This window comes from Lepidochelys olivacea (assembly GCF_965140295.1).
Source record: "Lepidochelys olivacea isolate rLepOli2 genome assembly, chromosome: 10".
NCBI lineage: Eukaryota > Metazoa > Chordata > Testudines > Cheloniidae > Lepidochelys > Lepidochelys olivacea.
Window position 1 is genome coordinate 5,324,639 of NC_140420.1, and position 13,431 is coordinate 5,338,069.

Consider the following 13,431-nt stretch of genomic DNA (forward strand, 5'->3'; position numbering starts at 1 on the left):
AAATCAAAGAGGAGAAGGTGGGAAACATTTTTCGAGGGGGATTGATGAGGATTAATCTAATCTAATCCATTTTATGGTTTTCTTTAGTCCTCATCATTATAATACCTAAGTATTTCCCAGTCCTAGTCTTCTCTCCGATTCAGGAAATGAATCTAGATGACACTCAGTATTGTCGTCAGTTAACAAACCTAGTCACTTGGAAATGTCTCTTGTGATGGATTAACAACCCTCAATTAAGACAGACAGATATAATCAGACCTGGTCATTAAATCTATGGGAGGAAGCCAGAGACCGGGTCTTCTATAGGGTGGTAGGAGCAGTTAGTATAAGGATAGGTAGATATAGAATAGAGCAGCTTTGACAGTGTCCAATGGTCAATCAACATGCTGCTGTAACGTGTTTAGAACCCAACCCTTTAACTCAGGTTCTTGCTCCGAGGGTGAAGACCCAACGCTCCGAGTCTGGTATCTCTCAGCTGTGACCGTTCTGCGGAGCTGGGAATGGCACTGAAAAGGTCCAGTAGGGGATGAACTCAACATGACTTAGCCAGAATGACATGCTGCAGGGGATAGAGGGGAAAGGGCTAACGTGACAAATGAGGGAGCCGAAAGCCTCCCATGTGACATTTTAAAGTTTAACAAATACTAGACTCAGCAGTGCCCACAGTGCTGGCCCAGCAACATCAAAGACCAAACTGTAACCAGCATTATAAAGACTTTTTGTGTTTATTTATCATACTGTTGACCTTCCAAAGCATTGCTGCAGAACGTCACTTAATAGCGACATCCCCGGCCATTTAACCACAGGGCAGAACGACGATGCAGTCACTACACAGCAACCCCGACGGAATCAAGGGCAGCTACATCACCACACGCAACTCACGTCTCCATGCACGGGCCCTGCACACTAGCATGTTGGATCAGTGTTGTGACCTATGAAACGTGCCATGTGTTCAGAGCCAAGAAGGCTGCTTGGCCCCAGGGAAAATTGGTCCGGCCTGATAATTGCTAGCAGGCGTTAAAGTAATGAGGAGCATAGGGGAAAGTAGCTCCCCTTCCTTGGTAGCTGTTGCAGGAAGAACTGCTCCTCCAACTCCTGTTTCAGCTAATGTACCCACTGACTCCTCGCTATCGTCTGGAGAGATCCCATAGAGTTCTGCATGTCTCATAAGCAAAGAAACTCTTTCTGACTGGTATTCCCTGACAGAGGAGGAGCTTTTCCATTTCCCTCCTCCCCATCTGTCCGGGCCAAGCTACCTGAAGTTGTCATGGTGTTAAATACTTGAGTTGGGGAGGGACACGAATGTCAATGTCACACTTCGAGAGTAGGAAATCCACCAGCCCTTTCAAAGAACCCAAGATTCCCAGGCCAGAAGGGACCATTATGATCATTTAGGCCAACCTCCTGCATAACACAGGCTGGAGAACTTTGCCTCGTGTTTTGTGCATTAAGCCCATAACTTCTGGTTGAAATAAAATGGATCATTTTTTTTTTCAGCTCAGTTTCAGACTAGCCATGATATAGGAGAACAGAGCAAAAGCATCAGGCTTTGACACAAAGGGTATAATGGACAAGAGGTAGGGACTGCAGACCCCTACAATGGAAGGGCAAAAATAACTCCTCTGTGCCTTCAAAGAGTCTTGAGAATAGTTAAGATGGGAGTTCTTGTAGAGAGTGTAAAGAGAGTCCCCTGACAGGATTTTGTTTAGCGAGAAAATCCAATATAAGATTATCTTCTGTGTTATCATCTCAGGCTGTTGGGTTTATACCTCCAATGGGGTTAATAAACTTATCCTTCAGAGGATTAGACTTTTGCTCAGAGGAAGAAATCCTGTGCAGACGTAGCAAGTGCTGAAGGAAATATTACAGTTCGCCTTGTCAACATTGCAGCAAAATGTCTGGAGTCCTCCACTAGGAAGTTAAGAGTCAGCATAAGCCCCTTTTGAAGGAAAACAATTAAGCCTTCTCAGGATTTAAAAGCTTCCATCTTTCTAAACCTATGCCCAAGCCAAACAAGAATGTGGGGTGTGTTCCATGTTAAGTTGCGGGCAAGCTGACTGTTAGCTAAGAGAGCTCACTCCAGGCAGGGAAGTTGGATTATTTAAAACAACAGTGCGTGACAGGAAAGCCTCTGGAAATATTGCATATAAGTTCATTGTGATTGGTATATGAGAGAGTACCAAAACCGTCAACTGAAACTGGAATTACACCTCACTTGGTATCACTTACTGCCTCTATACTCAAATCATAGAATCATAGAATCATAGAATATCAGGGTTGGAAGGGACCCCAGAAGGTCATCTAGTCCAACCCCCTGCTCGAAGCAGGACCAATTCCCAGTTAAATCATCCCAGCCAGGGCTTTGTCAAGCCTGACCTTAAAAACCTCTAAGGAAGGTTTCGAAAGGTAATCTTTCGAATACATGTGTTACATAGTCTTACGGTTTAATTCTGTCCTCAGTTACCCAGGTAGCGATCAGGATTTAAACCAATATAACAGCGTAGCATTTGGCCCTGACACTGTGCAAAGTAGAGAGATGTGAAAAAGGGGCTGGAATTTTGTCTTCAGATAATATTTCAGAAATTTTAAAATTGTGTCATCTTGGTGTGAGTTTCACCTGCCTTGATTTTAGATAAACCCACATTCCACCTTCATCAGAATTGCACGCCCCATTATACAGAACTTCTCAGATGTCTGCTGCCAATCTGAAACTGCCATTATCCCTCCAAATCTATATTTGTTCAAAATCTGGTTTAGCTTTTGAGCAGGCAGTTTGGTTGGATTACTTTCAACAGATCAGCTAGATAAAACAGGTCAGATAATTAGACAGGTAGATGTGTAGATAGGAAGAGAGATAGAAGGAAGGCTAGGCAGACAGAAAGAGAAAGATAGGCACAGACAGACAGACAGACATAGGAGACAGACACCCTGGCTTGATGACTTTACTATAAAATGAGTATTAAAAAGACACATTTTTAAAAAAAACACTGGAAGGGAGAATTATAAACTCTAAGGAAACTGGTTGTTCTTGGTCAATGTTTATTACTCTCCTCTTGTCAATTCTGCTTTGGGTACAGCCAGTCCCTTGCTTCGTAAAACTTCTTCAGGCCCTGGAGATTGACAGGTGGAAAGTACGGCCCAATTCTCTTTCGAATCCACCATTTCCCTTCGCTGGCATGTTTGCCTCCAGGTTGGCTGAATTTGTACTTGAAGTGCTCTCCTCTGATCCACCTTTGAATAAAATAAAGCACACAGTGCAGTTAGAAGGAGGTTCGAGACAAATATAGATACATGGTGGTAACACTGATACAGTGATGTTTGCAATGCGGACACTTGTCTTCTAGGAACTGGCCCAAGCCCCACCAATATCCATCAGGAAGCAATGGCTTTGGATCCAACTAGGCAGTGATGAGGAGAAAGGCCCCAGATCCCATTCATAATCCCCCAGAGCAAGGGTTCTCAAAAGCCTTCACAGTGTGGACCACAGCTAAATACAGAGATTGTCCTGAGGACACTTCCTGTCCAACTCATGTTGCTGGGCTCCTACCTTCCCTTCTATTTGCCCTCGCCCTCTCTCCTCTTCCTTTCCTGTTCACGATCACTCAGAGCACCTTCACTTCTACGCACAACCACAGACGATCCACGCGGCAACTGCAGAAGTTGCTTATATGGTAAAGCGATGTTAGGGGAAGTAGCAATATATTTTTAGCTCCTTTCGGTGCAAGTTAGGAGGAGGAGCCGCCACTTTCAAACCAGCCTGTGCTCAGTGGACCTGAGCTGCAGAACAGCTGCCGCAGAGTAGGCCTAGACCGGACCGGTGCAGGTGGACACAGCAGCGCTCGCTCTGGCCGAGCAAGTGTGATAAAACCAGACGTGTAGCGGGGCAGTGTAAGCAGCAGGACAGGCTAGCCGCCTCGAGTATAACCCCATCTAGGTACATAGTTGGGCTGCTGGCCCGTCCCACTGCCACGGCTACTCTTCTTTCTAGCAACCTAGCTCGACCTGGGCGGACACGTACCCTTGGAGTCATGCTACAAAACACGGATTCTTTTTCCTCCTCTAGAAAACAGTTTGCGATGAAAACAAGGAACTTTCACAAAAAGAACAGGAGGGCGTGTGGCACCTTAGAGACTAACACATTTATTTGAGCGTGAGCTTTCATGAGCTACAGCTCCCTGCATCGGATGCACCTTAGAGACTAACCCATTTATTTGAGCATCAGCTTTCGGGAGCTACAGCTCACTGCATCGGATGCATGCCGTGGTTTTCCACGATATGCATCCGATGCAGTGAGCTGTAGCTCACGAAAGCTCACGCTCAAATAAATGGGTTAGTCTCTAAGGTGCCACAAGTCCTCCTTCTCTTTTTGCGAATACAGACTAACACGGCTGCTACTCTGAAATCCAAGGAACTTTCAGTTGATCCTCAAAGTTATTCTCCCCAATGAATACGTCTCATGACGACAGCCCCCATATATCCCCTCACCCTAACCCCACCAACTCCTGTTCCTTTTACTCCACTGCTTCTTAGAGAGGCTAAGAGTGCATGTATTTTCTGACCGCCCTGGCAGTGGATGGAAAAGTAGATTTTTTTAGAAGTGCGGAAAGAAGCATTCATCAGTCAAGCAAAACACATTTGGAGGCTGCACAGGGCATTTGGTTCTAGAGTTTTGGTTTATAAAAACCCCTTTCTCCCACCTATTGATATAGGGCATGCTGACAAGAGAGAACAACCCCACAGCCCTTGGGAGTGGAGGTCCCTATTTGCAGAGTGCATGACAGTATTTGCTGGATAAGTTCATAAAATAACTGGCAATAAAAAACGTCAAAGTCATGTCAATGCTCATTTAAAACTGCTTTGCTTCACTACTAAAATACAAACCTTGCTACTGAGCAGGGCAGCTGCCTGTTCCTATCACTGGGTCTTGGGCTGCTATAAAGTCAGTTTCTACTGCTAAAACAATCAAGAAGGCTGCTATATATTTGCCATTGAGTTTTCACTGTGGTGTGTTCACTCTAGAGCCAAGGCGCTCAAACATGAAACTCAGTTTGCAGCAAAAGACTGAGAAGGAACCTAGCTTAATTTCAAAGAAAGGGTGTGTTGTGATCAAGCCTTGAATGTTTTAGCTTAAGCCTTGATTGGTGCCCAGGTGTGAGGCAATGGGCAATAAATAAATGCTCCTATTAAAAAAAATAACAGCAACTTGTAGGTATCAATACCTATCTCTGCAGCTGGCCACCATGGTTTGCCAATATCAGTGCCTCTTGTTAATTTTTCTACCTTAAAAAAAAAAAAAAAGGACAAAACACAAAGACCTTGATTCTCTGCCCCATTTGAGAGCAAGCGAGCATGTATGTTTGTGTGCGTATGAGGCTGTGTGGGGCAGCATAAGGAGCTGGTTGCAACTCCCTGATTCAGGGAGGGCCAAGCCCATTGCATGTTAGAGCAACCCAGGGGCAGCTCTAACTTAAGCCACTGACCCAAGGTTCTTATGCCAGGGTAAGATCAGGTGGAACGGAGCTCCACCACACCACCTTTCTTCACCGCACTACCTATGTCATGTCTCCTCCTTCCGCTTACACTGGGAGGCAGGTGGCTGGAAGAGGACACAGCAGAGCTGCACTCGCCATGATCCATTGGCAGAGAGCTCCCAAGCACTGGGTGAATTCTTCGTTGGCCACCTCTGGCTAGTTTGAGGCTGCTTTGCACTGCTCACATGGCGCAAAGTGGCTTAGCGGCCTGGAGAGTCTGGCCCCAAATCTGCCACATTGCACATAGTGAGTCCATGCAACCCTGCATCCCTATCAGTGCTGAACCTCCTCTTCCCTTCCTCACTCCCTTCATGGGTTTTTTACATTCACTTGCCACCTCTTCATGTAGGATATGTCTACCCGGTCATCAGGAGGCGTGACTGCAGCCCATGGAGACATCCCCAAGCTAGCTCAAGTAATAGCAGCATGGATGGCGGCCGCTCAGGTTTGTACCCGGGGTCCTGGGTGAGCTTCACTGCCATTGTTACTGGAGCGAGCTAGATCAAAGCTAGCTCAGGTACTTGGACACGTGCTGCAGTTACAGCTCCCGACTGCAGTGCAGACATTAGACTGTGAGCTCTTCAAGCTGGGGAGGTGTCTCCCGGTCTGTTCAGGGCCTAGATACACCCCAGAACATGCCTCCTCTCACTGCAGAAAGAGCCTCCAGTCCCCCACATCTCTGCACACCAAAGAGTAGGATGCAGCTCTTCAAGGCTCCGGTCACTTAAGTGTTTACAAGGCCTTACGTATCAAAGAGGTTCCTTTTAAAGAATGCAAAATAGACCCGGTAGGATTGCAGAGCAACAGCCTTTGCTGAAGTTGGATGCTTAGAAAGTTGGACACTAGGGTCTTATCTAAAATGGAATCCTCTGAAGTGGCCCACACCACTCCCTCCCTCTTCCTCAAATCCCCCAATGCTGGCCCTTTAGGAGGTCACCCATCCAGTGTCACGATGGGGGTTTGGGCAGTCAGGCTCAGCGATCAGAGCAGGGGCAGTCAGAACCAAAGGTCAGGAGTCCAAGAGTGAGCTGAGAAGCAGCAGGTCCATCACGACAACTGGCAGGGGAGCCCACCTGGTGGCACAGACACTTCCGGGAATTCCTGGGCTTAAACAGGGTGCTTGGACCAACCAGGGGCCCAAGGGAAGCTGTCAGTCTGGCTATCTGAGGCGGAACTTCCTGTGGTGTTTGTCTCCACTGGGTTTATATGATAATGCCCACAGTCCTATCATGGTTGCTGGCTAGCAGCTCAGAGGAGGAAGCCTTTCCACACCCCGCAGACCCAGCGAACCTCAAGTCCAGTCACTCCGAACCAGGCTGCGCTATCATGGATGGTGTGCCTTGCAGGGACCTTAGTGGGTTTGAGCTGTGCATGGCCCCGCCGGGGGCCCTGGCTCTGCACACTTCAGTGGGAGGCTCCTGGGTCATTGCTTTTAATAGGTAAAATATTCACCACTCCTCATGCTCAGTGCCGCAGATGGGGCCGCGTCTGCTGTCGCACAGAAACCGGGGTTGCATCACTAAATGCTAACCCACAGCTGCTGTTTTCATTATATTCAGGAGGGTTTGGTTGGTTTTCTTTTTTTTTTTTTTTTTAAGGCTGGTAAAAGTCAACTGGGGGCTGAAGTGTTACTCCCAGAGTGTTTACTTCGCAGGAGCAGAAAGTTTCCTGTTAATAATTAGACCATTACTAACCATCGAAGTTTACATGGGCCCAGGTAGTCTGCAGGCTCCTGTCTGAGATACTTATAGATGTAGAAGCTGTGCTGTTTGATTGCTTTTTTGATTCCAAAATGTATCCATCTTCCAGAATAGCCTTAATTGTTTGCTACTGGCCACCCACGGCAGTGCCTCTGTGCTGTGTTTCCAGCCACCATCAACCCAACTGGCCCCGTCACTGACCACTTGTCTCTCAGGGAAGCTGCAGCAGATACCAGCAGATCAGATCTCCAAAATGGAACTGGAAAAAAATATCAGCCTAGAAGAATGTACCCCACAAGCACTGGGATGGACTGCAGGGAGCAAGGGGCTTGTGTCACTGTCGCATCGCAGGAGACAGCGTGGTCTAGTGGGTAGGACACTGGAGAGGTGTGAGTTGAGTCCTGGCTCTGTCAGTGACTGGCTGGGTGAGCGTGGGCAAGTTACCTCCCCTCTCTGAACCTCTTTTCCCCGCCCACCCTTTGTCTTGGCACTTCAGATGGTAACTTTTAGGGAGAGGGGCTATTCCACACACTGTGTCTGCACCGAATCTAGCACAGTGAGGTCTCGACCTCGAATGGGGTCTCTAGGCACCACTGTAATATAAATAAAAAATACAAGGTAGTATGCCACAAACACCAATCTTTGCAAAATCCCCGTGTAACAGGAAAGCATGATAATCCCTCTTTTACACATGGAGAGCCGAGTCACAGAGAGATTGAGTGATTTGGCCAAGGTTACACAGGAAGCCTGTGGCAGAGAGGGCTCCCGGGTCCCCTCGTTCATTGCTTTAACCACAAAGCCATCCTTCCCCTAGTCATGCTGGCTGTTGGGCGAGCCCTTTGGAATGAAAACTTCCCCGTCCCTTCCAAATGGCTTGCCTGCCCCGTTTAAATAATATCTATCATCTGATGTGGCGTGATCTTTCCCATATGTCGTCTGTCTATTAAAATGTTTGCTATCAAAGGGATCGGCCTGTAAAACTAGAACCGTGTGAGCATTCAGGCAACCGCACACAATTAAAGCTGCATTTTTGTGGCAGAAAGCTTGCATCTGAATACATTTCAAGCTCTTAAATGGAGAGTCTAAATAACTCTGCAAAACCCCTCCAAAACCAACAAAAAAACCCAGCCAAGCCCACTCCTTTCCCCCAAAGCTCTACCTTAATCTGGGCTCAGGCAACGTGAGTGGGATTTTTCAAAGCGGCTAAGTGATTTAGGAGCACAGTTCTCACTAACTCTCAACAGGAGTTGGACTCCTAAGTCACGGAGGGGCTTTTGAAAATTGCACCCCAGATGCCTTCTGGCTGAGATCTCTCAAAGGCACCTAAGGATTTGAGTGCCTAACTCCCTTAGGCAGCTTTGGACATCCCAGCTTGTCCTTTTTTTCTCTCCTTGGGATGGGCTCAATCTGCACTGCTCCTCCTCATTCCCTCTTCTCTACCTCCCCTCTCCTTCCAAGTGACCAGGTTATGGCAATTCTCACTCTGGCAGAAGTGGGCTGGTTCTTCTGAAGCCAGTCAGTACCATCCTGAGTGCCCCAAGAAAGATAACCAGGGCCCCTCCCTTCCCAGATGATGAACACGTAGTTTCTGCACTGCTCCTCTCCTCGGACCTATGCTCAGTTCTGAGGTACAGATCACCACCTGCCTTCATGGGGAATGAATTTAAAAATGAATGAGTGGACCATGATCAGATCTGGTTCTGTCCAGTCTAGAGGATATGTTGCCATCTAGCATAGATATACCATAGCGGTATGGGATATGGTCGAGAGTGCCTTCAAAACACTCCAGGGATAGAGATAGACAACGGGCAGTAGTTTGATCTCATTGATAATCATTTGTCAATGGTCACTAAAATGGGAGGAAGAAAACCACAAAGATCCCTCCGATATGGTATCTTGGTGGATAAATTCAAGCCGTTGGTTAACAAATGTAAACCTGGCCATGGTTTTATTTTCCCTATGGGAGTTCCATGGTGGGTGAAGATGTAGTTTTACCATGGAGCCATTGTAGTGAATGCAGTGTTTAGGTTGGTAGGCATGAAGCATGATAAACCTCCTACCAATGTAATAACCCCCCCCAAAACCAAACAAAAAAACATTTCTGATTGAAGTTTTTGCTTACTATTAGGGCAAAGGAGATTTTTTTTTCCCTCCAGGGATGATGCGAACAATTGGACAAGCCAAAAAAATGGTGATTTGTCACTTTTCATAAAGTCATTATTTTTTGTGAGGGTGGCTAACGTATCTCTTTAAAACTTCACATTTGTTTTATACATGTTTCCATAATGAGTCCAGGTGCACCAAACAATTCTTTACTGAGGAGGATTGATGATGCTGGTTTATGGATCACAGAAATTAAGCCAGGTGTCTCTGCAAAGCTTCCCTCCTTTCTCAAAACAGACAAGCTGGTTTACAGAGTTTACAAACTCTGCAGGCTGTGACTTTGGAGTCTGTAATCTCTTTAAACCAAAGCTATTCACTTTACAGAGCTTGAAAGTTCTCCTGGCTGTGTCTGCAAAGCTACTAAATTCCTTGACCCAAACTGTGTGCATTACAGAGTTGACGTTGTCTCAAGTCTACAAGGTAAGCAAGCTGGAAGCATTATTCTGATCACTAAGGACCCTCTATGGCCCTTACACAGCTAGAATGTCAGAGCTGCAGTAGCCTGCCTATGCCTGAGGATCAACAAACTTCAGAGGAAATACCCCGTAACGTAAAGTATAATCATCTCTGAGTTCTTCCTTTGTGGAGTTTACAAGCTCTTCTGCTAAAGCAGTAGTAAACTGTAGGACCTCCAGAATCATTCGTTTTAGTGCCATGGAATTTAGATGCTGTGGAGACAACACAGCAGGAATTGTAACACCTGTGAATCTTTCTCTTCCAGACTCACAGATCTAAAAGCTGCTGGACTTCATAGGCACTGTGAATCCTATGTTTCAGGGCTCATAGTGGTTATGTTCTACTCCAGAAAGGTGCTGGATTTGTTATCTAGCTGGTTGCCTCGTTCAGAATTTTACAGAATTTGCCAGCTCTTCTGGCAGGATGAACAATCATTGTTGTGAATTACTCATTCATTGCGGGGTTCAGAAAGTGAACACGTTCTTCCAGTAACATGGCAAAAGAATTAATACCCCCAAGTCCACCATATTAGAGCTCACAGAGTTTGCAAGCTTCAAATGCAGACCTGCAGAGCTTGTAACTCAACCAAGTTTCACACATGCACGGTGCCTGCAGATACTGAAACCATCAAGGACCATCGCTCTTTTTGCCAGAGTTCTCACGCATCAGACTCATACAAACCAGTGGGCTTTTAAGGTTCCATTAGAAAAACAGCTAATGTTCCTGGAACTTAGGAGCTCTGGAGAGACACCCAGGAGAGACTGCAAATTCTGAGACCAATAATTTTGGTTCACACAAATGACTGGCTTTGCTCTCAAATCCAGAACACACCTAGGATCCTAGGAACTTAAAATTCTCCTTGCAAAACCAGTAGAGCTTGTGGATTCTGTGGAATCAATAATCTGTGTTCAAGGAACTTGCTAGCTTCAAGGATGCAGCTGATGGCAGCTCTAAGTTCAACTAGATAAATAACCATCTGTCATGGATATCAGCCAGGTACCTTGAGAGCTTTGCAATTCATTTCAGAGTTATCAGCTGGGACTTCCTTTGTCAGCCACCTGACCCCCTTTAAAGCTCCTCCCGGCTGCCTGTCAATCAACTGGGGGAATTTGTCTTCATGTCCTAGACCTAGAGGTGGTTGCCACCTGCCTCCTCAGTGTTGTCCTGTGCTAGGGCCTGGCAGCAGGAAGAAGTTGGACAGAAGAAGCTTGGCACAGGACTCTTTGTGGTTGGGTGGAGGAATGGCCCCTTCAGTCTATACACAGGCTTCTACACCTGCCAGATCCTTGGCCTTTCTGGCATGCTGCGCTTTCTGATTAACGATTTTTCAGGTCACACTTACTGCTTTTAAAGGGAACATAAAAATATGGGAGTGCAAGATCAATATGCTACCCTTGTCTATTAATCTGCTTCGCCCTCAAAGAATATCTGTGAACATGCCATATTTGAAACACAAGGGAAAAGGATGCATTTCTTAGTAAGGTTAGAAACATAAAAGATGACAGCTGGGGCAGTGATCCATCAAAAGGCTTATAGGCCAGAAGGGACCATCCCGATCAGCTAATCTGACCTCCGCACATCGCAGGCCACAGAACCTCACCCACTCTTGTAATAAACCCCTAACTTCTGCCTGAGTTACTAATGTCCTCAAATCTTGATTTAAAGACTTCAAGTTACAGAGAATTCACCATTTACACTAGTTTAAACCTGCAAGTGACCTGTGCCCCATGCTACAGAGGAAGGCGAAAAAACCCCAGAGTCTTTACCAATCTGACCTGGGGGGGGAAATCCTTCCTGACATCAAATATGGCGACCAGTTGGACCCTGAGCATGTCAGCAAGACCCCCAGCTGGACACCCAGGAAAAAATTCTGTAGTAACTCAAAGTCCTTCTCTAATGTCCCATCTCCAACCACTAGGGATATTTGCTACTTGCAGTCGCAGATGGGCCACATGCCATTGTACGCAGTCACATCATACTGTCCCTTCCACAAACTTATCAAGCTCAGTCGTGAAGCTGTTAGGTTTTTTGCCCCCCTGGGAAGGCTGTTCCAGAACTTTACGCCTCTGATGGTTAGAAACGCCCAAAACCCTCTTCTAACCACAAGAAATTGACTGCAAGGATGAGCCTTTCTCACTGTTCCAGGGAAAGGAGAAAATCCCTAATAAGGTCACGATAACTAAATACAGTACTTTTTCTTACTTTAAAAAGGGACTAACGACTTTGGTGATTATACACATTAAGGAAAGACTGATCACCTCTCACGCTTCAGGGCTGAGAGTTGCAGGAGTCAAGAAGGAAATTCTTCTTACAAATATACCCTTCCATGATTTACCAAGTGAATAATGGTTCTGGGTTACTTTTGCCTCTCTTTGAAGCATCAGGTATTAACTACTGCCAAAAGGTGGGAAACCAGAGTGCACGGACTAACAATCTGATCCAGTTGTGCAAAGGTAATATCCTTTAAGAGATCCCCCAAAAGAACCGCAATTTATCAAAATAATGAGCTGAACGACAAGCAACAGGTTAGAGCCAGCTAAGGTGAGTCAGACATGGTCTTTGGGAGATGGAGAACTCTCTATGTTATTTTATCCCAGTGACAACAACAGTTCATAAAATGTAGAACACGGACTAACAGACTACCGCTGTCAGATTCTTTCTGTAACAGCATCCAGAAGTAAAAATCCAAACAGCCTCATGTTAGAAGATCATTCAGTATCTCAGTAATGACTACTGAAATGAGAGGCTCAACATAGCCACCCAAACAGGAACCCACTCGAAACCAAACTACTTTCTGGGACAGTACAATGACACATGCCTAACCCGTGCTCCAGCACACACACTCTATCATCCCTGCCCACCCTCAGTCCATGAAATCATGTGGCCTTGGAGGGAGGGGGAAAGGCTAAAAATAATAAGCATTATTTCTTAAATCAATATTCTACAACTCATCCTGCCAGATGCCCAGTAGCAGCTGTGCCGTAGCACTTTTAAGATTCTATCATATATCAGCCTATTATGACATCTTCCAACTGTATGTGTTAAAAATTAGCAGCAATATTCAAGTTGTTACCGATCGAGGCCTAAATCTCCCAGACAGCTGTAATTAGTTCCAGAGGGTGCAGCTGTCTCCCTGTAACAGCTGAGAGTTTTTGGAGGGAAAAAAACAGAAATGGTGTTTTCTGATGGAATTAATGGCCTGACAGGGCACACGAGGGTGGAGAAAAGAAACCAAAACACGAGTCTTCTTTTCATTTAGTTTTTTTATCTCAAGGTTTCCTACTCAGCTGTAAATCAGGGAGTATGCCGTGCTGGAAAGTATAAATTCATCAAATCAGCAGAGCCTCCATCATAGGTTTTCTTGCTTATTCTAGGCCTGTTAGCAAGAGAGATAATAAATTAATCTTGGATCGAACGCCATTTAGAAAATAATGGCAGTTTTATAGGTTATTTTCCTTCTTCCACTGCCTCCTTTTTTATCTAAGATGCTTCTGTGGCTGCTGTTACTACAGTGTCTGAGCGCTTCAGAGTCTTTAATGTATTTATCCTCACAAAGCTGGTGGGAGGCAGGACAGTGCCAT

The 13,431-nt window shown here is 45.8% G+C and overlaps 1 protein-coding gene across 2 annotated transcripts in view; it reads right to left on the bottom strand.

Moving 5' to 3' along the window:
- Positions 1–3,022: 3,022 nt before the first annotated feature.
- Positions 3,023–13,431, bottom strand: part of LMF1 (lipase maturation factor 1) — a 362,817-nt gene continuing 352,408 nt past the window's right edge. For both annotated transcript variants that reach the window (XM_084641519.1, XM_084641520.1), the window contains exon 11: positions 3,023–3,231. In XM_084641519.1, coding sequence (XP_084497645.1) covers positions 3,057–3,231 — 175 coding nt within the window. In that variant the 3' untranslated portion in view covers positions 3,023–3,056. The remainder of the gene's footprint in view (positions 3,232–13,431) is intronic.